At 45.5% G+C, this 27,789-nt stretch overlaps 1 protein-coding gene across 1 annotated transcript; it reads right to left on the reverse strand.

The window, feature by feature from the left end:
* Positions 1-972: 972 nt before the first annotated feature.
* On the reverse strand, positions 973-12,933 carry dynlt3 (dynein light chain Tctex-type 3). The gene is made up of 5 exons (XM_072585106.1): positions 12,804-12,933; positions 7,346-7,387; positions 6,385-6,508; positions 4,351-4,428; positions 973-3,745 (listed from the first exon to the last, which is right to left on the reverse strand). Exons 1-5 carry the CDS (start codon positions 12,828-12,830, stop codon positions 3,669-3,671), a joined length of 348 nt encoding a protein of 115 aa, XP_072441207.1. The 5' UTR covers positions 12,831-12,933; the 3' UTR covers positions 973-3,668.
* Between the last annotated feature and the right edge of the window lie 14,856 nt (positions 12,934-27,789).

Raw genomic sequence — 27,789 nt, forward strand, 5'->3', positions numbered from 1 at the left:
GACAGAATCCAGAAGTGGAAAGATGCTGAATTAACTTCTGTACTTTCATTTAACCAAAATCCATTTCTGCTCTCACAAAGTATCAGACATCCATTGATGACACCTGTTAGGTGAAGAAGTGAAATATTGGAGGTACAGTTGTCGAACTGCTCTTGCATGTTTAACTTAGCTAAGATGTACTATTAGCGAGGAACTGCAGACTGTTAGCCACGTTCCAGAGGTGCATATTCCTAAAAGAAGTTTAACAGAAGCAAAACCAGGAAGAGTATAATAGCAACAAGAAATGCTTCTTTGTTATCAATCTAAATCAGAGTAAGGTGTTGCCACCTAATCATTTAACTGTTCAGAATAAGGCTAACATTTTAACATCCAATTAAAGGGCTTGCTTTAGTAAAGGTTATTTTTGTTTAGGAATACAACAAATCCTGTCGCCAAAGTTTCCTGCTTAAGAAATGAGTTATAGGACAATTATGGTCTTTTATATAAATAACAGAAACAACTTCTAGCAAGGGGTACCATGAAACTTAGGTTTCAAAGAATACCATGAAACCTGAAAGCAAATCATAACTTTTAACCTATTCCTAACATCTACTCCTCAGCATCATTATCATTCACTACCTGTATGAGGCAGCATGACGATCCTCAGCAGCCTTATATAAAATTCATTTGAATGGAACAAGAAAGAGCCTAAGTGTCCATTTTTTAGTTCTCAGAAATATTTCAATATGTTCATAGCATCTTATAATCTATGGTACGTTCCTAAGATCCCTGAAAAGTTTTTTTGTTTGAAATAGGGTGCAGGAATTCTTTGCTGCCTGAAGGAAACAAGTGGTGCATTTAAAGTAAACAACATGCCAAAAAAAATCATTGAGACATTGAAGTCTGTACCATTTCATGTAGTTAGAAGAGAAATATATGATGTTCAATTATCTGCACAAAATAAAATAAATAACAACACATGGACACAAATCCTAAGTTTATACAGAACATTGTAGTTTAATCAGAAAACATGTAAAGAAGGAAAAGGAAAATAGTCAACTGATGTCAGTGATTGGAGGTAACCATTTAATAAAATTATCTGGATAATCAAGGAAACATTATTCTTTACTGATCTGCATTGAGAAGTAATTTTCCAGGCCTTCTCAACAACTTAATATACCTGAAATTGAAATAGACTTTACATTTCAGTGCTTCACCGGTGTACTATAGGCCTTGATACTCATTTTGTTATTGCCTGAGTTCCAGGCACTACCACAAGTTTCTACCAGTAATTGAGAGTAAAAGGTTCTAAAGGTTTCTGGTGGGATAAAAGAATACTTAAGTAAAAACACAGGTCGGCTAAGAAAGACTAATGGAATCAAGGACATTAAAAACTGCAAAGTAAACAAGTATAATTTTATTATTTCCACAACAGATCACTTCACTTATCCTGTAAGAATCAAAATTATCGTTCTTTCAGAATTCATATGTCTGCCGTGCTAATAGTGGACACAAATGTTTTAAGTTTTAGCCTTTAGCCTGTAACAGTGGTTGAGTTCTAAATAAAAATAACCAAACGGCATAAAGCCCAGTCAACTACGACACAATTGGTATAACTCAGTTGAGTCAGTTGCTTGAGAGTTCGAGGATCATTTCAAAGACTGCCCATAAAATTCTGAGTAGACATTTCCACATTGAGGGACTGCTGCACTGTTTGAGGTGCAGTCTTTTGAATGAGAAATTAAAGCAAGGCACCATCTTCCCTTTAAAGTGGTAGTAAACGATCCCATGCTACTATTTCTGGTGTTATGTGCAATTTTTATTCTCAATCAACATTACCAAAAAAACATTAGCTGGTCACTATTAAAAGTGTTGGTTCTGAGACCCTGTTGTGAGCAAGTTGCTGCTGCATTTCCTACATTACAACAATGTAACACTTCAGAAAGTACTTCATTAACAGTATAAGGATTTGGCAATTCCAGAAACCATGAAAGGTGATATTTAAATGCAAGTTTTTCCTTTCTATTCGACCACCATGAAAATTACTATTTATGTTTTTGTAGTTATCAGCATTTGATCAGTTTAATTAAAATAAACAAATTCAAGATCCAATCATTAGCCACATTTTGTTTTCAACACAATTCTTCGCTTAAAATTGTTTACATGTAAATCAAAATACAATAACTTTTGGATTAATTTTTTCACCACTGAAATATCTTCCTATGTACACATAGTCTTTCACACAATTCAAATGTTTACAAAATTAGTCACAGCAAAATATTTTCATTTGGAATATAAAATATTACTTCTCCCCCCACCCAGATTTAATCTGATTGACTTGATTGTAGTTATGTTCCTGTTTACAGTAAACATACATTTATTCAATGCCACTATTATTACTGAATAAAGGAAAAACCCCATCAGTCTTTTTCAAACAGCAAAAGAATTTCTGCACCCAAAAGAGAACTATAGCTCAAATGCAATAGTTTCCTCTAAAAAGACTTCATACTTTTACATCAGAGGATAATTTCATTTACAACTTTAATGCAGGAAATTACTGAACATAAAAACAATGTTTTAATGTCTATATTGTATTTCACATTGCTTAAGTGAAAATGACAACTTTACTTGATAATTTGTGACGTATATGTAGTGCTAAGCATTTTCAATTCATAACAGAACTGTAAAAAGTGTTTAAACTGAAAATGGTTTTTAAAAATGCAATATCCTGCTTCAGTGGAGGGTGCGCAGGTCTCTCAAAATCCAAGTTAGTCAGTTACTAATTAAGAAAGAAGCTACAACATCAAAGATGCAACTATCACATCATGAAGCAGTTATAATGGTCCAATTCATTTATGGGGATAATTCAATTGACATTTAAATATGATTCAGACTCTGCATTTAACCCCAAAAGCACATCTTTCGATAGCTAATCAACTCTAGCTACCATGTTTCATATTGTCAACATACTCCATATTCAGAACTTTGATCTACTACACTGCAAACATTGTTAAGCAAACATATATTAATCATTAATTTTTAAATTTACATTATACACAAGATAATCTCTCAAACTTCAAAAAGAAATGGATTATTTTATCCAATCAAGTTCTTTTTCTAGAATCTCTTTCAAATCAAAAATACATGATTTGAAAATTAAAAATTGAATAAAATAAGGAAATGTGAATTTTGCATTACTAATTTCACTGTAGTTTTTATATGATCTAGGAACCAGCTTGTTTGATTCAGTCAACTGCACACTGCAGCAAAGGGTCGACAGTTCGCTGATTAAATAGCATGTACGACAAGTTATTTGAACTAACCTACATCAGTTGTCTACTACAACACAATAATGTAACAATTAAATCCAATCTCCAAAATGGCAAAGACTGGTGAAAATTAGCTGTTATTTCTGCTGATAAAATATCTGTAGTGGACACTTAGTCCACAGCTTGGATATAGAGTGGTGAAATAGTTTAGTGGATGTTTAAATTGGTCAGGAATAAACAAGATGTAGCCTTCTAAGGAATGGATTTTTGCTTTGTAACTCTTGATCAAATGTACACTATTATGCCTCACCCACAAACAATGCATGCTAACCCTAACTCACAAATAAATGGTCTCTCTTATGTACATATTTTAAGAGTTGGTGTTTAGAGATAGCAATGCACACAAGCACATCTTGCACATCACAGCATAATGCTAACGGCAAAAACACTGATGACACAATACATGGTCCTGTTTTCCCATCTCACGGTACAGCTTCCTGCAAAAGCAAAACACGTATTAATCTATATAACTTTATGCAGGGTTCTAAAATATCACAGCTTATGATACCATAAACTTTATAAGCCAATTACACCACTTTATACTTTGAGTTCATGAATGGAAAAGATACATGGTAAACTCTTGCTTTCAAAATACAGTAGACAATTCAGTTGGATGAGGGTGAAAGGGCTGTATATTTTTAAAGCGATGATCTGCTAGGGACACATGCCAAAGGTCGATCCTTGACTTATTGTGTCTAATCAATTACAACTTACGAATGACAATTGTTTTCTCATTTTAGCAACATATTCAACTCTCAAGAAACAGAAAAACTGAATTTCACACTGAAGCAAAATGTCACCAGATTGAAACTGATGAACGTCAGAACAATCAGTGGCCTGAATTAACTATCTTCTACTTTCATGCATAATGTTATAATGTGGTATTCAAACCAACGCATCAGACATGTTCTATCATTTAATGGAATCATTAGACTTTGCTATGAAACATATTACTTTCAATTAAGGCACCAATTTTTAAATAGATACTCTACTTTTAAATGCGTTTGTAAAAAATTCTAAATATTAAAGAGGAAAGACTTACCATCAGTGTTGCTATCCCAGTAACATGAACTTGCTGTGTGGAGACCAGCTCCACTTTTCTGCATTATCGCACAAGTCACTAGAATTATCAATATATAATTCAGTGAGAATGCTTTTTCAGAGTAACAAACATATAAATTAGAGAATGCTGCTTTTATCTAAACGCTAGGTTTCTGTCCTAATTTGGAACGTTGGCACCCTGACAAGCTGTGTATTTATTGCCGTCCTTGGTGGCCTTGTAAATTTTTTTGTGCATTTTATTCCTGAACAACTGGCACTGATTTGATATAACCGAGTGGTTTGTTAGATCACAAGAGTCAATCATCTTGGCAAAAGAGCTATTATAAAATATGGAGGTCACAGTATAGATGTCCTTCCTGATTGATTTTTCAGTAATATCCTATAATTTCACAGTCACTTTTACCAATTTTTTTCTGCAGTTCTGTTGATCAGAATTCAAAATTCTCAAACTACCACAGTGGGATTGCAAAAAGCAGCCTCTGGATTACTATTTAGAAACATAATTACAAAACCTATTTCTTTCAAAGCAACTCAAAAATGGGAAAACATCTCAAAGTGTTCAACAACGTGCAGGGAATTTATAGAAGCACAGTTTATTTTAATAAGACGTTTGCAGTTGTAATGTTGAGAGTAACCAATGAAGGTCACAGTTGACATGAGGATTAGAAAACCTCGAGCACTATTTGTTGGCGAGACATAACCAAGCACTGAAATCCAAGGCCCAGATCTTACATCAAATTGAATCTCTCAAAAAACAGTACTGCAAGTCGCAGAATTATCTTTCCATACAGGATAAGCAATGGGTCTTAAAAGTAAAACAACTGGAAGTTTATTGAATCATTAGAGACTAGGGAAAGCTCTCCAATTTCAGTCTTTCATGAAGCAATCCTTTAAAATATAACTTCAAGCAGTTTCAATACTAAACAAACACCAGTTTTCCTTTATTTATCTCATTCAGGTCAGAAATTCAAGAAGATTAATAAAGCACCAAGGTAAATTCACATTTATTCCATACCAATATGACCAAAGTACCCTGAATGATGATTTGGAGATGCCAGTGTTGGACTGGGATGTACAAAGTTGAAAATCACACAGCACCAGCTTATAGTCCAATAAGTTAAACTGGAAGCACTAGCTTTCAGAGCGCTGCTCCTTCATCAGGAGCAAGTTGTGGAGGACACAATTATAAGTCAGAATTCATAGCAAAAGTTTACAACGTGATGTAACTGAAATTATACATTGAAAAATACCTTGATCATTTGTTAAGTCTCTCATCTGTTAGAATACCATGATAGTTTCACTTCTTTCATATGTAAATCACAAAACGTTTTTTAAAAATTAAAGCTAACCTGAGAATGTAACTTTTAAGAAAGGTTTTGTGATTTACATATGAAAGAAGTGAAACCAACATGGTCATTCTAGCAGATCAGAGACTTAACAAACCAACCAAGGTATTTTTCAATGTATAATTTCAGTTACATCACACTGTAAACTTTTGCTATAAATTCTGTGTCTTACAATTATGTCCTCCACAACCACCTGAAGGAGCAGTGCTCTGAAAGCTAGTGCTTCCAATTAAACCTGTTGGACTATAACCTGGTGTTGTGTGATTTTTAACTTTGTACACCCTGAATGATTACACCCTAGTACTGTACATAAAGTGTAACTGAAAATTAGCTACCAAATCAAAGGTAACTATCAAACGAACGACTATGTACAAATATTACAAAATTGATTTAATGCTCATCTCAATTCGGTCTCATCTTTCTTCAACAGACAGCCATTAAAAAATCGTGAATGTCAAACCAGGAATAGTAGCAGGAAAGAAAATACGAGTAAATTTCTTTTCAGAGTTTGAGCCTCACACAGTACTAAGACATTCTTATCCTGAATCCTTCCTTCTACTTCAAGGTGATTCTACTTCAAGGTGATGTAGCAAAGTAAACAAACCTTATCAGCTTAACAACAATTTGTGCCTCTGAAATTATTTTTTACTTTATTACAGAATACTCACCAATGTATTTAAACGGTTTTCCCATTTTAACCAAATGCATCAGGGATTGTTCAACTACAGCTGCAGTCCACTGATTGATCTTGCTGTGATTATAATCAACCCCTCCAATAATATTGTCAACGCACTGAAAATAAATCACAAATTAACTGCATATTTATGGCTTAAACATTTCTGCTAGTATGCTTTATGTTTTTTGCAGGTTTTAATTCAACACAGAATAGTAACACTCTGTTCAGACTAAGATTCCATTTCAAGGACAAAGGGGTAAATTAGGTTGACTGACAAAACTACACAGTATTATTAAATAGCCACAATAAGAAAGGCTACCAAGGAAGTTCTACATCAGCTACTGAGGAAGGCATTGCATCACCCCAAACACACCAATGTTCCTTACAATTATTCCAGTTTTTCAAACCTTCACTAACATATCAAGAAATACATCTACCTGTTCGCGAGAGACAATGATCAAAACCTACTAACCAAATACCAGATTTAAAAGTCACTGATTCAAGCCCATTCCATCTGGTTGGCATGGTTTAATCTGCAGTAATTTCCTAATTATAAATGTCATTTAAAAGGACACTGAGGTCTCCAAAAATCATTATTTTCCTCAACAGAATTTGAAGACTTTTAAATATGCTAACTCAAAATCCCTCAGGTACACAATGAAATTAGGAATACCCCTTGAAGGATCAGTTACATCTTATTCAACCAATGTCCCACTGTTGATCCAGGAGACTGAAGTTCAAGTTCCACCCGCTCCAACAGGCAGATTAGAAAAATCTAGAATGCTAAGCCAAGTACAGATTGCCTTATCAAACAGAGCATTATTTACAGACAGCTTTCATTTTCAGAAGGGTAGCTACATCTCAGGCCAGCAACACAGACACCCAATATTATTTTATTTCTAAATTCACCTACTCTATTTTAATACAGCCATTTGCAGTGAATATAACCTTACCTCTTTGACAATATTGCTGGTTTCATCTGCATTGAAGGAAATCTGCAAACAAACATTTCACTGGTAAATGTGACGTCAGAAAAGTTACACGTTACTCGCAACCTCAATTACCTAAAAGCGATCACAGAGAATTTGGGAGCACTACCAGGACATGCTGGGGAGGAGGGGGACATGAAGTCATGTCGGGGTAATGAGATTGTACCACAGGGAGAGTGGGGGAGAGACTGTTGAGGGTTGGAGGGATTTTTTTAAAAGATTACTTACAGTGTGGAAACAGGCCCTTCGGCCCAACAAGTCTACACTGACCTTCCAAACAGCAATGCACCCATACCCATTCCTCTACATTTACCCCTTCACCTAACACTACGGGAAACTTAGCATGGCCAAATCACCGAACCTGCACATTTTTGGACCATGGAGGAAACCGTAGCACCCGGAGGGAACCCACGCAGACATGAGGAGAATGAGCAAACTTCACACAGACAGCTGCCTGAGGTGGGAATTGAACCCAGGTCCCTGGATCTGTGAGGCAACAGTGCTAACCACCCTAATATTCTTGAAGTGCTTTTTAGCTTTGTCTGCTTGTGGTTGAATGTAGAATTAAAGGGAGTTAACTTTTAGATTCCTTACAGTGTGGAAACAGTCCAAAGAGTAACCCACCCGGGAGGGGGGGAGTGGGGAGGAGGAGGGGGGAGGAGGGAGGGGGGAGTGGGGGAGGAGGGGGGGGTGGGGGGGAGGGGGGGAGGGGGGGAGGGGGGGTGGGGGGGAGGGGGGGTGGGGGGGAGGGGGGGTGGGGGAGAGAGGGGAGGGGGGAGAGGGGAAGAGAGGGGAGAGAGGGGGGGGAGGGGGGGGGGAAGAGGGGGGGGGAGGGAAGGGGGGGGGGGGAAGAGGGGGGGGGGGAAGAGGGGGGGGGGAAGAGGGGGGGGGGGAAGAGGGGGGCGGGGAGAGGGGGGCGGGGAGAGGGGGGCGGGGAGAGGGGGGCGGGGAGAGGGGGGCGGGGAGAGGGGGGCGGGGAGAGGGGGGCGGGGAGAGGGGGGCGGGGAGAGGGGGGCGGGGAGAGGGGGGCGGGGAGAGGGGGGCGGGGAGAGGGGGGCGGGGAGAGGGGGGCGGGGAGAGGGGGGCGGGGAGAGGGGGGCGGGGAGAGGGGGGCGGGGAGAGGGGGGCGGGGAGAGGGGGGCGGGGAGAGGGGGGCGGGGAGAGGGGGGCGGGGGAGGGGGGCGGGGGAGGGGGGCGAGGGGGGGGGGAGAGGGGGGAGGGGGGGGAGAGGGGGGAGAGGGGGGAGGGAGGGGAGGGAGGGGCGGGGGGACGGAGGGGCGGGGGGAGGGAGGGGCGGAGGGAGGGGCGGGGGGAGGGAGGGGCGGAGGGAGGGGCGGGGGGAGGGAGGGGCGGGGGGAGGGAGGGGCGGGAGGGGCGGGGGGAGGGAGGGGAGGGAGGGGAGGGGGGGGAGGGAGGGGAGGGGGGGGAGGGAGGGGAGGGGGGGGAGGGGGGGGAGGGAGGGGAGGGAGGGGAGGGGGGGGAGGGAGGGGAGGGGGGGGAAGGAGGGGCGGGGGGGGAGGGGGGGGAGGGGGGGGAGGGGGGGGGAGGGAGGGGAGGGGCGGGGGAGGGAGGGGAGGGGCGGGGGAGCGGGGGGAGAGGGGGTGTGTTGGGGGGTTGTGGGGTGGGGAAGTGTTGGGGTGTGGGGTGTGGGGGAATATTGGTGTGGGGTGTTGGGGTGTGGGGGAGTGGGGGGAATATTGGTGTGAGGTGGGGGAATATTGGTGTGAGGTGGGGGGGTGGGAGGGGTGTGAGGTGGGGGGGTGGGAGGGGTGTGAGGTGGGGGGGTGGGAGGGGTGTGAGGTGGGGGGGTGGGAGGGGTGTGAGGTGGGGGGGTGGGAGGGGTGTGAGGTGGGGGGGTGGGAGGGGTGTGAGGTGGGGGGGTGGGAGGAGTGTGAGGTGGGGGGGTGGGAGGAGTGTGAGGTGGGGGGGTGGGAGGAGTGTGAGGTGGGGGGGTGGGAGGAGTGTGAGGTGGGGGGCTGGGAGGAGTGTGAGGTGGGGGGGTGGGAGGAGTGTGAGGTGGGGGGGTGGGAGGAGTGTGGGGTGGGGGGGAGTGTTGGTGGGGTGGGTAGTGTTGTTGGTGGGGTGGGTAGTGTTGGTGGGTGGGGTGGGTAGTGTTGGTGGGTGGGGTGGGTAGTGTTGGTGGGGTGGGTGGGTAGTGTTGGTGGGGTGGTGGGTAGTGTTGGTGGGGTGGTGGGTAGTGTTGGTGGGGTGGTGGGTAGTGTTGGTGGGGTGGTGGGTAGTGTTGGTGGGGTGGTGGGTAGTGTTGGTGGGGGGGGGTGTTGGTGAGGGGGGTGTTGGTGGGGGGGGGTGTTGGTGGGGGGGGGTGTTGGTGGGGGGGGGTGTTGGTGGGGGGGGGTGTTGGCGGGGGGGGGTGTTGGCGGGGGGGGGTGTTGGCGGGGGGGGGTGTTGGCGGGGGGGGGTGTTGGCGGGGGGGGGTGTTGGCGGGGGGGGGTGTTGGCGGGGGGGGGGTGTTGGCGGGGGGGGGGGTGTTGGCGGGGGGGGGTGTTGGCGGGGGGGGGTGTTGGCGGGGGGGGTGTTGGAGGGGGGGGGTGTTGGAGGGGGGGGGTGTTGGTGGGGGGGGTGTTGGTGGGGGGGGGTGTTGGTGGGGGGGGGTGTTGGTGGGGGGGGGTGTTGGTGGGGGGGGGGTGTTGGTGGGGGGGGGTGTTGGTGGGGGGGGGTGTTGGTGGGGGGGGGTGTTGGTGGGGGGGGGTGTTGGTGGGGGGGGTGTTGGTGGGGGGGGTGTTGGTGGGGGGGGGTGTTGGTGGGGGGGGGTGTTGGTGGGGGGGGGTGTTGGTGGGGGGGGGTGTTGGTGGGGGGGGGTGTTGGTGGGGGGGGTGTTGGTGGGGGGGGGTGTTGGTGGGGGGGGGGTGTTGGTGGGGGGGGGGTGTTGGTGGGGGGGGGGTGTTGGTGGGGGGGGGGTGTTGGTGGGGGGGGGTGTTGGTGGGGGGGGGGGTTGGTGGGGGGGGGGTGTTGGTGGGGGGGGGTGTTGGTGGGGGGGGGGTGTTGGTGGGGGGGGGTGTTGGTGGGGGGGGGGTGTTGGTGGGGGGGGGGTGTTGGTGGGGGGGGGGTGTTGGTGGGGGGGGGTGTTGGTGGGGGGGGTGTGGGTGGGGGGGGGTGTGGGTGGGGGGGGGTGTGGGTGGGGGGGGGTGTGGGTGGGGGGGGTGTGGGTGGGGGGGGGTGTGGGTGGGGGGGGGTGTGGGTGGGGGGGGTGTGGGTGGGGGGGGTGTGGGTGGGGGGGGTGTGGGTGGGGGGGGTGTGGGTGGGGGGGGTGTGGGTGGGGGGGGTGTGGGTGGGGGGGGTGTGGGTGGGGGGGGTGTGGGTGGGGGGGGTGTGGGTGGGGGGGTGTGGGTGGGGGGGGTGTGGGTGGGGGGGTGTGGGTGGGGGGGTGTGGGTGGGGGGGTGTGTGTTGGTGGAGGGGGGTGTGGGTGGGGGGGGTGTGGGTGGGGGGGGTGTGGGTGGGGGGGTGTGGGTGGGGGGGTGTGGGTGGGGGGGTGTGGGTGGGGGGGGTGTGGGTGGGGGGGTGTGGGTGGGGGGGTGTGGGTGGGGGGGTGTGGGTGGGGGGGTGTGTGTTGGTGGAGGGGGGTGTTGGTGGGGGGGGGTGTTGGTGGGGGGGGGGTGTTGGTGGGGGGGGTGTTGGTGGGGGGAGTTTTGGTGGGGGATGGGGTGGGAGTGTTGGTGGGAGTTGGGGGGGGGGGGGGAGTGTTGGTGGGGGGGTGGGGTGGGAGTGTTGGTGGGGGGGTGGGGTGGGAGTGTTGGTGGGGGGGTGGGGTGGGAGTGTTGGTGGGAGTGTTGGTGGGAGTGTTGGTGGGAGTGTTGGTGGGAGTGTTGGTGGGAGTGTTGGTGGGAGTGTTGGTGGGAGTGTTGGTGGGAGTGTTGGTGGGAGTGTTGGTGGGAGTGTTGGTGGGAGTGTTGGTGGGAGTGTTGGTGGGAGTGTTGGTGGGAGTGTTGGTGGGAGTGTTGGTGGGAGTGTTGGTGGGAGTGTTGGTGGGAGTGTTGGTGGGAGTGTTGGTGGGAGTGTTGGTGGGAGTGTTGGTGGGAGTGTTGGTGGGAGTGTTGGTGGGAGTTGGGGGGGGGGGGGGGGGAGTGTTGGTGGGGGGGTGGGGTGGGAGTGTTGGGGGGAGTGTTGGGGGGAGTGTTGGGGGGAGTGTTGGGGGGAGTGTTGGGGGGAGTGTTGGGGGGAGTGTTGGGGGGAGTGTTGGGGGGAGTGTTGGGGGGAGTGTTGGGGGGAGTGTTGGGGGGAGTGTTGGGGGGAGTGTTGGGGGGAGTGTTGGGGGGAGTGTTGGGGGGAGTGTTGGGGGGAGTGTTGGGGGGAGTGTTGGGGGGAGTGTTGGGGGGAGTGGGAGTGTTGGGGGGAGTTGGGTGGGGGGGGGAGTGTTGGTGGGGGGGTGGGGTGGGAGTGTTGGTGGGGGGGTGGGGTGGGAGTGTTGGTGGGTGTTGGGGGGGGGGGGGGGGAGTGTTGGTGGGTGTTGGGGGGGGGGGGGGGGAGTGTTGGTGGGAGTTGGGGGGGGGGGAGTGTTGGTGGGGGGGTGGGGTGGGAGTGTTGGTGGGAGTGTTGGTGGGTGTTGGGGGGGGGGGGGGGGGAGTGTTGGTGGGAGTTGGGGGGGGGGGAGTGTTGGTGGGAGTTGGGGGGGGGGGGGGAGTGTTGGTGGGAGTTGGGGGGGGGGGGGGAGTGTTGGTGGGAGTTGGGGGGGGGGGAGTGTTGGTGGGAGTTGGGGGGGGAGTGTTGGTGGGAGTTGGGGGGGGGGGGGGGAGTGTTGGTGTGGAGAGGGGGGGGGGAGTGTTGGTGGGAGTTGGGGGGGGGGGGGGGGAGTGTTGGTGGGAGTTGGGGGGGGGGGGGGGGAGTGTTGGTGGGAGTTGGGGGGGGGGGAGTGTTGGTGGGAGTTGGGGGGGGGGGGAGTGTTGGTGGGAGTTGGGGGGGGGGGGGAGTGTTGGTGGGAGTTGGGGGGGGGGGAGTGTTGGTGGTGGGAGTTGGGGGGGGGGGGGGAGTGTTGGTGGGAGTTGGGGGGGGGGGGGAGTGTTGGTGGGAGTTGGGGGGGGGGGGGGAGTGTTGGTGGGAGTTGGGGGGGGGGGGGGAGTGTTGGTGGGAGTTGGGGGGGGGGGGGAGTGTTGGTGGGAGTTGGGGGGGGGGGGGGGGAGTGTTGGTGGGAGTTGGGGGGGGGGGGGAGTGTTGGTGGGAGTTGGGGGGGGGGGGGGGGAGTGTTGGTGGGAGTTGGGGGGGGGGGGGGGAGTGTTGGTGGGGTGGGGGGGGGCTTTGTACGAGAGGTGGTGAGACAAGAGATTGTCAGGGGCCGACATTTTCGTGGTGATGATGATGACAGCCACCGCCCTAAGCGACGTCGACCTCGGCTTCAAGTGACTCTCAGCTACTCCGCGGCTTCACTGAGACGTCACCGAGCTGGCCATCAGCGCGATTGCAGCTCACCTCCTCCCCGGCCGGATACTCCTCCATCCTCAGGATCACTGTGTGCCCCCGGAGCCGCTGCCTCTCCCTGTCACCGCCACCTGACGTCGGCCTGCAACATAGATTGATGACGTAAGGCCCATCTGGAGGACCGCTCACTGCGCCCCCTGGAGCCCGGGAGGATCTCTCACTCCCGCCCCCTGGAGCCCGGGAGGATCTCTCACTCCCGCCCCCTGGAGCTTGGGATGACCGCTCACTCCCGCCCCCTGGAGCTTGGGATGACCGCTCACTCCCGCCCCCTGGAGCTTGGGATGACCGCTCACTGCGCCCTCTGGAGCCCGGGAGGATCTCTCACTCCCGCCCCCTGGAGCCCGGGAGGATCTCTCACTCCCGCCCCCTGGAGCTTGGGATGACCGCTCACTCCCGCCCCCTGGAGCTTGGGATGACCGCTCACCGCCTCCTGGAGCCCAGGAGGATCTCTCACTCCCGCCCCCTGGAGCCCGGGAGGATCTCTCACTCCCGCCCCCTGGAGCTTGGGATGACCGCTCACTGCGCCCCCTGGAGCCCAGAAGGATCTCTCGCTCCCGTTCCCTGGAGACTGGGAGTACCGCTGACTGCGCCTCCTGGAGATTGGGAGGACTGCTCAGTTACTGAGCTGGAAGTTTATCTCTCCACGCTTCACTCTCACTGCCTTTATTCCTGATGAAGGGCTTTTGCCCGAAACGTCGATTTCGCTGCTCGTTGGATGCTGCCTGAACTGCTGTGCTCTTCCAGCACCACTAATCCAGTATTTGGTTTTCAGCATCTGCAGTCATTGTTTTTACCTAGCCTCTGGCCTGTTCTTGTAGTCATTGTATTTATGTGGCTTGTCTAGCTCAGTTTCTTGTCAACGGTAATAACAGGATGGTGATAGTGGGGTTTCAGTGATGGTAATTTTATTAAATGTTCAAGGATGATGATTAGATTCTCTCTTATTAGAAATAGTGAGTGCCTGGCAGTTGTCATAGAGATACACAGCACAGAAGCAGACCCTTCGGTCCAACTCGTCCATGCTGGCCAGATATCCTAAGTTAATCTGGTCTCATTTGCCAGCACTTTAAATCCCATTTCCCTTTAAATCATTCTTATTCATATACCCATCAGATGCCTTTTAAATGTTTTAATTGCACCAGCCTCCACCACTTCCTCTGGCAGCTCATTCCATATATGCACAACCCTTTGGGTGAAAAAGTTGCCCCTCAGGTCCCTTTTAAGTTTTCCCCCTTCTCACCCTAAACCTATGCTGTCTAGTTCTGGACTCTCCTAACCCAGAGAAAAGACATAGAACATAGAATGTTACAACGCAGTACAGGCCCTTCGGTCCTCGAAGTTGCGCCGACCTGTGAAAATAATCTGATGCCCATCTAACCTACACCGTTCCATCATTACCCATGTGTATGTCCAATACCCATTTAAATGCCCTTAACGTCGGCGAGTCTACTACTGTTGCAGGCAGGCCGTTCCACGCCCCCTACTAGTCTATGAGTGAAGAAGCTACCCTTAATATCTGTCCTAAATCTATCACCCCTCAATTTAAAGCTATGTCCCCTTGTGTTAACCTTCACATCCAAGCAAAAAGGCTCTCACTGTCCACTCTTATCTAACCCTTTGATTATCTTATACATCTCGATTAAGTCACCTCTCAACCTTCTGCTCTCCAACAAAAACAGCCTCAGTTCCCTAAGCCTTTCCTTGTAAGACAGCCCCAGCCTGTTCAGGCTCTCCCTAGAGCTCAAACCCTCCAACCCTGGCAACATCCTTGTAAATCTTTTCTGAACCCTTTCAAGTTTCAAAACATCCTTCCTCCACGAGGAAGACCAGAATTGCATACAATATTTCAAAAGTGATCTAACCAATGTGTGGATTGAACGTTTCTTGCTCCTTGTCAGGGGAGCACAAATGGTACTGAACATGGTGTAATCATCAGTACACATCTCCACTTCTGACCTTATGATGAAGGGTATGTTATTGCATGGTTGGGCCCTCAAGAGGAGGCCAAGATGGATCATCCACTTGGCATTTCTGACCAAAGATAGATGCAAACGCTTCAGCCTTATCTTTTGCACTGAAGTTTTAGAGAGGGTACAGAGGAGATAGAGTCATAGAGATGTACAGCATGGAAACAGACCCCTTCGGTCCAACCCATCCATGCTGACCAGATATCTCAACCCAAGCTAGTCCCACCTGCCAGCACCCGGCCCATATCCCGCCAAACCCTCCCACCGTGTGGGCGGCATGGTGGCACAGTGGTTAGCACTGCTGCCTCACAGCGCCAGAGACCGGGGTTCAATTCCCGCCTCAGGCGACTGACTGTGTGGAGTTTGCACATTCTCCCCGTGTCTGTGTGGGTTTCCTCCGGGTGCTCCGGTTTCCTCCCACAGTCCAAAGATGTGCAGGTCAGGTGAATTGGCCATGCTAAATTGCCCGTAGTGTTAGGTAAGGGGTAGATGTAGGGGTATGGGTGGGTTGCGCTTCGGCGGGTCGGTGTGGACTTGTTGGGCCGAAGGGCCTGTTTCCACACTGTAAGTAATCTAATCTAATCGTATACCCATCCAAATGCCTCTTAAATGTTGTAATTGTACCAGCCTCCACCACATCCTCTGGCAGCTTATTCCATACACGTACCACCCTCTGCATGAAAAAGTTGCCCCTTATATCTCTTTTATATCTTTCCCCTCTTAGCCTAAACCTATGACTTCTAGTTCTGGACTCCCCGACCCCAGGGAAATTTATCCTATCCATGCCCCTCATCATTTTGTAAACCTCTATAAGGTCACCCCTCAGCCTCCGACGCTCCAGGGAAAACAGCCCCAGCCTGTTCGGCCTCTCCCTGTAGCTCAGATCCTCCAACCCTGGCAACATCCTTGTAAATCTTTACTGAACCCTTTCATGTTTCACAACATCTTTCCGCTAGGAAGGAAACACAGAATTGCAATATTCCAACAGTGGCCTAACCAATGTCCTGTACAGCCACAATATGACCTCCCAACTCCTGTCTCAATACTCTGACCAATAAAGGAAAGCATACCACGGGAAATGCAGGGTTATGGGGTACAGGCATGGGTGTGAGTGGGTTGCTCTTCGAAGGGTCGGTGTGGACTCGATGGGCCAAATGGCCTGCTGCCACACTGTAGGGATACAATGATTCTATAAAAAAGCAAGTGTAAAAAGGAAATGCAAATTGACTCATTCCTTTAAAGCAAGACCTATACTGTTGGAGAACTTAATACTTACACTTTGTATTTTGATGTTTTCCATCATTAATTGACTGTTTACCACATTTCAAAGAAATGAACTGGACTGGTGCGCATTTCCAGGGTAAAAATATACCACTTTCTTTCTGCAGATCCAAACTAAACTGGTCTTCAAATTAGAGAGTCAACTGAAATGGAAATGAAAAGATTTATGTTTTGCAAAACATTATCTACCACAAACTCCAGGTGTTCCCAGGTGAATCAAATTTGTCTCACAGCATATCAATTCATGGTTTCAGGCCAGTTCTATACTATAAACTGTTTATCATTTATTCTTGTATACATGGGTAGATGTGGCATAGCTTGCTTATATTCATCTTTCTAACAAATTTAAGTCTCCAGTGAATAGCCTGTTAACATCCATTAGTTCAAATCAAATCATACACTATCGTACAGTGTATTCTGGACTGGTGATTCAAAAATTGATTACTGTATTTAAAAATGTAACCTTACGTAATTTCTTAAAGGGTGCCAAATGACAATTGACTGCATGGTAATAATGTGTTGAAGAGTCATAGGGCTTCAGTCCAACCAGTCCATGCTGAACATAATCCCAAACTAAACTAGTCCCACATTCCTGATCCTGGCCCATATCCCTCCTAATATTTCCTATTCATGTACTTTTCTAAATGCCTTTTAAACATTGCAATTTTAAACACATCCACCACTTCCTCAGGAAGATCATTCCACATTCGGATCACCCTCAGGGTACATTTGCCCCTCATGTCTTTTTTAAATCTCTCCTCTCACCTTAAAAATGTATCCCCTAGTCTTGAAATCCCCATCCTAAGGAAAAGACAATTACCATTAACTTTATCTACATCCCTCATTATTTTATAAACTTTATAAGATCGCTCCTCAACCTCCTACACTCCAGTGAAAAAAGTCGCAGCCTTTCTTTATAATTCAGACCTTTCAGACCCAGCAACACCTTGGTAAATCTCTTTTGAATCTCCTCTGGCTTAATATCTTTCCTATAACTGGGCGACCAAAACTGGACACAGTATTCCAGAAAGAGTCTCACTAATGTCCTGTACAATCTTAACATGACTTCCCAACTCCTATACTCAAAGGACTGAGCAATGAAGGCAAGTGTGCCAAATGCCTTTTTAACCACCCCACCTATATGTGATGCAAACGTCAAAGAATTATTTACCTGAACCCTCTGTTCTACAACATTACAAATCATCTATCTTAATTTATTTTCGAAATGTCAGGATCTTCTCCTTAGTTTCAATGGGAATCAATAGCTTTAACCAGCATTTTCTGAACATACTGGTCTTATATTTAATCATGGTATACAAACAAAACTGAAGCTATCTTTATATCATAGGTAGATCTGTAAGATTGCATGCATTTAGAATTTAGATTGCATGAATTTAGAATCTGTAAGATCCCATCCATTTAGAATTTCTTGTACCCATTTAGTTTCATTACAAATCCATCACTTATCTAACCAGGCCTTTTATAACCACTGTGCAATGGTGATGGGAATAAATGTTTGAAGTAGTGAATAGAAAGTTGATAGATTATAGAGAATCTGGAGGAGAGTTATTTGTCACAGAATCCCAGCCTCTGACCTATTATAGCTACAGAATTGAAAATAACTTTTTTGTTGAATTAGTTAACTCATTCTGCAATCATTTCTTTGACAATAATGAAAGCATTTACAAAGCTGTCAAATTGCCTCTTGACATCTGAAATAGAGTTCATCAAATTCATTCAGAGTTATTTGGTTAAGGCATCATCGCATGAATCTATTTTCGATCAGATTTGAGAGTTTCAGTTTCAGAAACTTCCCTCCAAAACAAAACATCTTCCTTTCGACCTACTGAATTTGATGTTTCTCATTCTTTTTTTTTTGGGCAGTTTGTGCATTACTAACATGTGATAATTGGATGACGAGATTATTAAAATCATCAAGCAAGGTTCATCCACTCTTTGGTCTTATCTCTGTCAACTATCCAACCATTCTATTCTGTATGATCATGATCCTTGAAATGGCTTACTGAGATACACATCTAAAGATTGAATTACAAATGTTAAATACCTGTTACAACTGTAACTTAGGTAAGTTTTCTCCATGACTGTCTCTTAATTTCATTAGTATTTGGGGTCTTAATATGTCTCACACTAACAATGTTATGTTCATAGGCCACCAGGTGATTAATTATACCCATTATCAATCCACAACTTCACTTCACCCTCACCATCCATCAATTGTTATGCTACTATGGATATGGACAAAAGATCCTGTAGGGATTTTTGGCATGGTTTTATTTTTAAAAATCACCACAGGTTTTGATTTTATCCATCAGCACAGGCTATAGTAATAGATTAGCATGGGTTTCGCCTACATAAGCAAATACATTTAAATTTGTGATCTCTTTTTATTCAACTGGGCAGAAACGTACCACTGAATCCCTGTGCACTTGATATCACGTCTATTTCAGGCAAAGTACTGTAATCATCTCTGATTCCTTAAAATAATTTCCAGAGTGTACTGGGAGCCCAGACCTCCTCACAATCCCCAGCCAACTAGGAATTTACTCTCTAGAATGGAAAATGATCTCTTAACGTGGTTATGTTGCTCTCAAAAGTTGCCTTGTGTTAGTGTTTTTAAGCAAAATATAAGACATGGAGCAGTGACATGAAATAAAGGAGGTGGTGGAGGTCATTCTGCCTATTAAAACTGTGTGACATGTTGTAACTTCTTTATTGTTTATATGCTGAAGATTTTTAAAAAACAATTTTCCAGTATTTGTTCATGTAAACCAAATATCCGGGATTGCTGGATATTGGTGACTATAAAAGATGGTAAGTCAGAAGACATAGTAATGTTGAGATAGGCATATTTCACTCAATTCGCAATTATTTTCTGTCTTTTTTTGCCAGGAGTTATGTTTCTATAAGTGTAAACATTAGTTGTTCTGATTTTTACCCTCGGGACCATTTGTCACATCAGTTGGTTTTCCAATTGGAAATCCATCAATATAAGTATTCAGAAGCATAAAACGAGTACAAAATGGTTGCAAAGGATTAAGAAGTGCTGAATGCCTTGGACCATTGTGCCTGTGGTACTCTGAAAGTTACCTGCTCTGATTTCCAGGTCAAGAATTTTCGACGTAAATCTTATTTGTCTTGTTCAGTAAGATAGGCAGCTGAATACTAAATGAGACAGTACGCAGCATCAATACGGCCTTTAACAAGCTATAATCCCCTTGATTCATGACTTGTTGCTGCCCAGCAAAATACTTGCAAAGCCCAAAAATTGCAATGAATTGCTTCAGATGTCAAGCTACACCTTGCTGGACTTCTTGCGTGATTCTGTCATAGACTACACCATAGTCATGTTTCTCAGGCTCCTAAAGGTTCCTCCCTAGGGTTTAATGGTAACTTTGCTGCAGCATCCTGTGACAAAGGTCATGAATGTGATTTCTCCAAAGAAAGACTCACAGAGGGACTCACTAAATTGTTGGTTGTCGCTACACTGATTAAAGTCTTCATGAAAGATTTTCTGGGTGATGAAAAGTACTATGCCATTGTTACATTGCTTGAGGATGGAGAGAAGTGTGAAACCATAGTGACAGGCCAGCAATTAAATGCTTTAGCACAACCAACACTATTACTGCTGTTAGTAAAGTTAATCTGACCAACAAGATTTGTAACCAATGTAGTTTGTCACACCATTCAGTAGCAGTCCAGGTTTGCTGCACATCTGCTAATCATGTGGCACTGAAGAACATTGATTTTGATTTGATTTATTATTGTCACATATACCAAGATACCGTGAAAAGTATTATATTGCAAGCTTACCAGAAATCATACCTTACATAAGTAATAGAACAAAATGCAGAGTACAGTGTTACAGCTGCAGAAAAGGTGAAGAGAAAGGTCAACTCTAATATATGAGAGGTCCATTCATAAGTCTGATAACAGTGGGGAAGAAGCTGTTCTTAAATCTGTTGGTACATGTTTTCAAAATCTTGTATCTTCTGCCCAATGGAAGAGGGTGGAAGAGAATATAACTTGGGTGTGGAGTGTCATTGATTATATTGGCTGCTTTCCTGAGGCAATGGACAGAAGGCTAGTCTTTATGATGGACTGGGCTGCATTCACAAACACTCTGTAATTTCTTGCCATCTTGGGCAGACCAGTTGCCATACCAAGCTGTGACCTGAATAGTATGCTTTTGTGGTGTAGCTATAAAAATCAGTAAGAGTCATTGTGGACATGCAAAATGTCTGTAGCCTTTTGTAACATCAAGGTGGATGGACCAGGATAGATCATTGGTAATATTTATTCCTTTTGAGTTGTGTACAGAATGTGCTTCCAAAGGACAAGCCAAACCCCAGAACAGAACACAGGTAATGGGACAGTGCGTCATGGCGGTTCAGTGGTTAGCACTACTGCCTCACAAAATGCCAGGGATCTGGATTTGATTCCCCTCTTGTGCAACTATCTGTGTGGAGTTTGTACATTTTCCCCGTGTCTGCTTGGGTTTCCTCCAGGTACTTCAATTTCCAACTTCTTCCAAAGATATGCAAGGTTAGGTGGATTAGCCATGCTAAATTGCCCATAGTGCCCACGGATGTATAGGTGTATCAGTCATTGGAAATGCAGGATTACGGGAATAAAATTACGGGGATGGGCCTGAGTGGGATAGTCTTCACAGGGTTAGTGCAGACTCGATGGGCTGAATGGACTGATTTTACACTGTAGGGATTCTGTGATTCTATTCAAGATTAGAGTGGTGCTGGAAAAGCACAGCAGGTCAGGCAGCATCCGAGGAGCAGGAAAATCGATGTTTCGGACAAAAGCCCTTCATCAGGAATGATTCTATGACTGAAAAGGCAGTATTTCACCACAACACTGGGAGCAAGGGACCTATTAAAAACGTGCATAAATGCAAACATAATGAACCAAATGAAAGATACATTTCGAAAGATGATCAAGCTTGCTGTATCTTTTACATTTTATAGGTTTTGAATCTTACATATCATGTTGATGCTATATGGCAATCATAAATTCTTAAGACCATTCACATCACATGTCCTGAAAAGGCAGATTGATGTAACTTAAAAACTAAAATCAACACAGGACCTATTATCAACATATTACCAACATACCTCCTGAAAGATATGTACCTCTGCATGTGATACTGCCTGGGACAACCTACAAGTGACGGTTTATAACAGATCCCCAATTCTGTGAGTTGGTAGAATCATACTGCATGCTCATTTTGGTTTACTGAAATCTTCCACCTAATAGAAACCATCAATCAAACCATGGCCCAACTACTAGTATGTACAGATTTCAGTACCTTCATAGTTCATGAGATTCAAATTACTCCAACTGTGATGGAACAGACAACATGTTACTCAATTGAATAAGCTGAGGTTGATTACATTCTTAAAATGATGTATTACACTTTGACCAGACTCAATGTGAACAGTGCAATTGCCAACAGCTGAAGATGAGCAACTACAAGTGTTGTGAAAGACCATTATCCAGGGATGGCTTGACAATATTAAATAAGTTCCAGAGAATATTCATAAATTTTGGCCATACATAGATGAACTTCATATACCAAGGAAACTAATTTTCATGGGCAAGAAAGACCTAAAACCAAGATATCATGACCAGATTACACCGGGGACACATAGATACTGAACACAGGACCTGGCACAAGGGGGAGCAACGTCAACACTCAATAATCGGTGCTACACAGGTAACAGGCTTGGGACAGTGATTTTTCTCACTGTGAATGCGAATCTGTGTACTGGCCAGGGATGAATCAAGGTATAGAACCTGAAGGCATGTGAATCATGGCAAAAGCGAACAAACTAGCAGCAGAGAGAATCTCTATTTCTACACAATGTTCTTCACACTCCTTAGAAAAAAAAAGGCCGACAATGTTCACAGTGCATAAGGATGATTACATCCTGCTGATGGATCACTTCTCCAAACTTCCTATTATTCAATACCTTAGCATTCATTGTACTGTTTTCATTTCATTCAATGAACTAGAAATGATAATTTCTGACAATGGACTGTAGTTCTTGAAATGGTTTGACAATATCAGATCACAATCAGCTCACTGTCCTCACTCAAAACTGTTGAGTCCACTATATAGGGTATACTACCAAAGTAATGATCAAAGTAATAATACATCCTGAAAGATATGTACCTCTGCATGTGATACTGCCTGGGACAACCTACAAGTGACAAAACAAGATTTTTGCGCTTTATTGATGCATTTTCATGCAAATAATGGGGAAGGAATTACCATCCCAAGCATGCCTTATGTTTGGAGGGTAAGTATCATTCAATGAAAGTCTAGATTAAAGTGGTGCTGGAAAAGCACAGCAGGTCAGGCAGCATCTGAGGAGCAGGAAAAATCAACATTTCGGGCAAAAGCCCTTCATTAGGAATGAGACAGGGAGCCTTGATCATAAAAACCACATGCTATAATAAATTGCTCTTATTTCTTTCAGTGCTACATCACCCACATATATTTCTTATGCTGTGTGAGGTAACATAATGTAAAAACTGCATCCTTTCATTTTCTTCATTTTTTGTTTGTGAATTAAATAGAAAAGGGCTATTTTTAAAACCAAAGACTAGGGAAAGAATTAGTGCACTTTTGAAAACACATGACTAAACTTTTTACACTGTTGCTTTACAAGCAGTGGGGGAGCTGAGATCAGAAAGTAAGGCACCGCAGTAAGTGTGCAGAGAAAGATTCGTCTAGTAATGGGTAGCTGATTGGTTTCTGCAAATGTACCCAGTTGTGAATGCTGGAAGTTATCAGCCTGACAACAGCTCTCTGGCTGACTTCTGGGCAGTTAAACAGCTTGAGGATATACAGAAGCCCTCTAACTGCTGAAGGTGAGGTTCTCAGTCTCTGTATGTTGTCAAAGTACCTGAAACCTGAAGAAAGCTGGTTATTTTCTCCCACCACTTGCTGGAAGCTGTTGCCTTTAACCAATAATTAAGCAAATTTCTGTTTGGGTACCAATCACCCTTCACCTCCTGTGGAATGAAATAAACTGGAGAAAGGGATTGAAGAACAAAACATCTTGGGAAGCAAAAGCAGTATTGGATCCTGTGGACTGGATTACATTTATTGAATGGCATCTTATAGCACCTTTGAGTTATTGAAGTTGTGTGAGTAAAAGTACATATTAAAGCAGATTGTGAAAATGTCATACAATGATGATTTCTAACTGAAACCACCAGAGGGCAACAAATACTATTTTGAACAAACTTTAAAATATTCCATGAAATGTTTTTCATTACATTAAAATTTACCAGAGATTGACATATTTCCTATATTTCCACAAGCAACTTACAATCATAGAAATGCCTTTTATCCACTTGACTGCTTGACCATGCTTGACATAGGCTGAGAAGTGGCAGATGGAGTTTAATTTAGATAAATGCGAGGTGCTGCATTTTGGGAAAGCAAATCTTAGCAGGACTTGTACACTTAATGGTAAGGTGCTAGGGAGTGTTGTTGAACAAAGAGACCTTGGAGTACAGGTTCATAGCTCCTTGAAAGTGGAGTCGCAGGTAGATAGGGTAGTAAAGAAAACGTTTAGTATGCTTTCCTTTATTGGTCAGAGTATTGGGAGGTCATGTTGCAGCTGTACAGGACATTGGTTAGGTCCTTGTTGGAATATTGTGTGCAATTCTGGTCTCCTTCCTATCGGAAAGATGTTGTGAAACTTGAAAGGGTTCAGAAAAGATTTACAAGGATGTTGCCAGGGTTGGAAGACTTTAGCTATAAGGAGAGGTCGAATAGGCTAGGGCTGTTTTCCCTGAAGCGTTGGAGGGTGAGGGGTGACCTTATAGAGGTTTATAAAATCATGAGGAGCATGGATAGGATAAATAGACAAAGTCTTTTCCCTGAAGTGGGGGAGTCTAAAACTAGAAGGCACGGGTTTAGGGTGAGAGGGCAAAGATACTCTTTCACGCAACATTTTCACGCAGAGGGTGATATGCATATAGAATGAGCTGCCAGAGAAAGTGGTGGAAGCTAGTACAATTGCAACATTTAAAAGGCATCTGGATAGGTATATGAATAGGAAGAATTTAGAGGGGTATGGGCCGGGCACTGTCAGGTGGGACTAGATTGGATTGGGATATCTGGTCTGCATGGACAAGTTGGACAGAAGGGTCTGTTCCCGTGCTGTACATCTCTATGACTCTATGCTGAGTAAGTTTGCAAATTCCCATTCCCAGACAAAATGCTGCAGGTCACTTTTCACAAGCTGACCAAAATAAAATATCAGCATTCAACTCCATAATTCCCTTTCTTCTAGCTCTGTTTGAAATGTGCAATTAAATGGGAAAAAAATAATGGATGTAGGTATTCCACTTTTCAAGTATTGCACATATGACATTGCTTTGCTCAAGTCACTGAAATGGGAAATTGTGTACACTGCATTATCCCATGCTGCCAATTCATCATGCTTAATAATGATTCTTAGTTTGTACTTTGTTTACAAGTCTTATGTTGATGGATACATTATAATTGGGCTGAATTTTGCCAGTTGTAATTGAGTTTAACAGTGACTCGTTCACCGCAGCCTAGGGCGAATTTTCTCATGGTTTTCACCTCATTAATTGTGCACTGAGCTGTTAGGTGCAATTCTCAGAGAATTACATGGCAGAGGTACTTGCCGCTGGTGAGACTTTCTGGATTACATACCTGTGACACCATATTTAAAGCCCAACCGCACTCAGTTCAGATGCTGCAAAGCCAGGAACTTCTCACAAAGTGCTGTGCTCAATCCTAATGTTTAAAGTTGTCACAGAGGAAAACTATGCCCGCTCCCTACTTCCAGTTGAGAAAGCTGGAGGTGCTGGTAGATGGGCTGGTTGAGAAGAGGCCAGTCCTTTTTCTACTGACTTCCAAAGGAGGCAACACCAACTAGTCCAGACTATTTTGACACAAAGAGCTGCACAGGCCACTGCTGTGTTTAAAATCGGAAGGGATGCCCAAAAGTGCAGGAAGAAGCTGAATGATCTACTGTGCTAAGTAAGGGTAACTACTACTATCTTCTCTCTGCAAGCTCACACTCACAGGGCCAGATCTCACACCAACTCTGCCACTGCACACATACCTCATCAAAGGTCATAGACTATAACACTCATTATTGCATACATCATTTCCACTCAATGGCTTTCACCTACTTCATCCTCCCAAACTACTAACAATTCCTGCCCTACTTGCTGACTGGGGCACTTCACCACCTCTCTTGCTCATGACCACTAACTGCTATTCCATTCATTTCCATCACAATCAATCCCTCTCTTTGTCTCACCACAAGTAAAGACAGTTCATTAACCAGGTCGACATTTTCAGAATTGGTGGGTGGGTGGGGGTGGTAATGGACATCAGGGTCTTTAATCCCTCCAAGGAGAAATTTCTGCATTTGGCCAGAGGAGAATAGGACCACTCGTAGAGACAGAGACACACCCAATGGGCAATCAACCCAATAGCTTCATTGTGCCGTGCCATGCTGCTTTTCCATTACTATCAGTGCTAACTCATTCTTAATATGCTTAAGCTTTCATACATCTGCTACAACAAACTCTCTGTCTTCTCTTACACAGACATTAGCAGCACCAAGCGAAACTCTGCAAAGAGACAAGACCAGAGCCCCTTAGCTCCACATCCACCTCTGAGGAGGAAGCTACTGAATCCTCACAGGATGAATAAGCAATGCTTTTACTAGTACCCTCTACCAACTCAAAGATTATCTAGATGCAGGAGCATGATCTGCATAATTTCTTCATATGGACAACACTGAGGCAAATATTTCCACACTTAGACCCACCTCATGAGAGAGTGTCTGGAATCAGTGATAACTTCACACATCTATGGAGGCAAAGGTTTATTCTATGTACCAGCTTTTCAATGGAGCATACTGCCATTTAAAGATGGATGATATAAAATGGATAGTTCAGGTAGCTACTCTCCCCATAGGGTGAAAAGCTACACCATGCACTTCTTCTCCCGGGTTTTAAGCTTTGCTAGAGAATGCTCAAGCATTTCAGGGTAACCTCGTGAAGTATTGAAGGGTTACCAAAAATGGAAGAGTCAAAGGTAGTTTCCTCAGAATTCTTTTTTTTTCTTTTTCACTCCTGGTGTTTTTTTTTCTTTTTTTTATTTTCCCCAGCACCCATGGTGTGTGTGTGCAGATGTGAGACACTGTGAAAGACACAAGGTGCATGATTCTTTATTCAAATTTCCACCACCAGGAAGATAGGAAAATACCGGAGTGGCCAGTATCGAGCACTGAGTCACATCAAAGGGCAATGCTGTGTGACTCAGGATTCTTCTCAACTTGGTTGCTATTATGGGACATTTCTCTACACAACGCATGGATGACATTTTCTGATTGATGCCTTAAAAGCTGTTTAACATTAGCACCTTGCAGTGCTGACACGCTGTCTTACTGCTGCTTTTCCCTAGAACCTTTTATGTGTGGATATTTTAAAGTAGAGTTACTTGAAGACATCATCATGGGTGCAATCATATAGATAATGAAACATTTAGAGTCATAGAGATATATAGCACAGAAACAGACCCTTCGGTCCAACTTGGCCATGCTGACCAGATATCCTAAATTAATCTATTGCCATTTGCCAGCACTTAGAGTAGAGTAGCTTTATTTGTTGTGTCTACCATATACAGCTGGTACAATAAAAACAAGGCAGTGTTCCTCCAGGACCTCGGTGCTATATGAACACAGAGACTACACAAGAGTACAGTCACACACAGGGCAGCATGAAGTGCATAGAAAAGTGCAAACCATGCAAGGCAGAAGAGTAATTCCTGACAAGACAAGACAAGACAATAGGCACAGTGGTGGACAAATTACAATGTAACAATGAATGACCATTAATAAAACATTGTTTTAGCAGCAATTCAAAAAGTCATCCGCAAATTGCAAATGGAATAGAGTGCGATTCGGGGAAGAAACTATAGTACAGTCTGGGCGTAAGAATCTGAATGCTCCGGTATCTTCTGCTAGATGGCAGGAGCAAGAAGAATTCACATGACGGATGTATGGGTCATCCACAATGCTATTAGCGTTGTGGAGTAAATGTCTGTAATGGAGGGAAGAGAGACCCTGATGGTCTTCTCAGCTTTCCTCACTAGCCGTTGTAGGGTCTCACAATCTGAGACAGTGCAATCCCCAAGTGAAGCAGTGATGCAACTGCTCAGGGTACTCTCAATTAGCCCTCTGCAGAATGTGGTGAGGATGGGGGGGGACGTTGGTGGGAGGTGGACTTTCCTCAACCGATGCAAAAAGTAGAGATTCTGCTGGGCTTTCTTGGTTATGGAAATGACGTTGAGGGACCAGGAGAGATTCTCCACCAGGTGAAAGCCAAGTAATTTAGTGCTATTCATGATCTCCACTAGGGATCCAATGTTAGGTGAAAATGATCGCTCCGTGGCCTCCTGAAGTCAACAACCATCTCTTCACTTTGTCCATGTTCAGAGACAGGTTGTTTGCTCTGCACCAGTATGTTAGTTGCTGCACCTCCTCTCTATACGCTGACTCATTGTTCCTGCTAATGAAACCTACTACTATGCGTCATTAGAGAACTTAATAATATGATTTAAGCTGTATATCGCTGCACAGTCGTGTGTTAGCAGGGTGAACAGCAATGGGCTGAACACACAGCCCTTGGGA

Source organism: Chiloscyllium punctatum, chromosome 15 (genome assembly GCF_047496795.1).
Source record: "Chiloscyllium punctatum isolate Juve2018m chromosome 15, sChiPun1.3, whole genome shotgun sequence".
Classification (NCBI taxonomy): domain Eukaryota; kingdom Metazoa; phylum Chordata; class Chondrichthyes; order Orectolobiformes; family Hemiscylliidae; genus Chiloscyllium; species Chiloscyllium punctatum.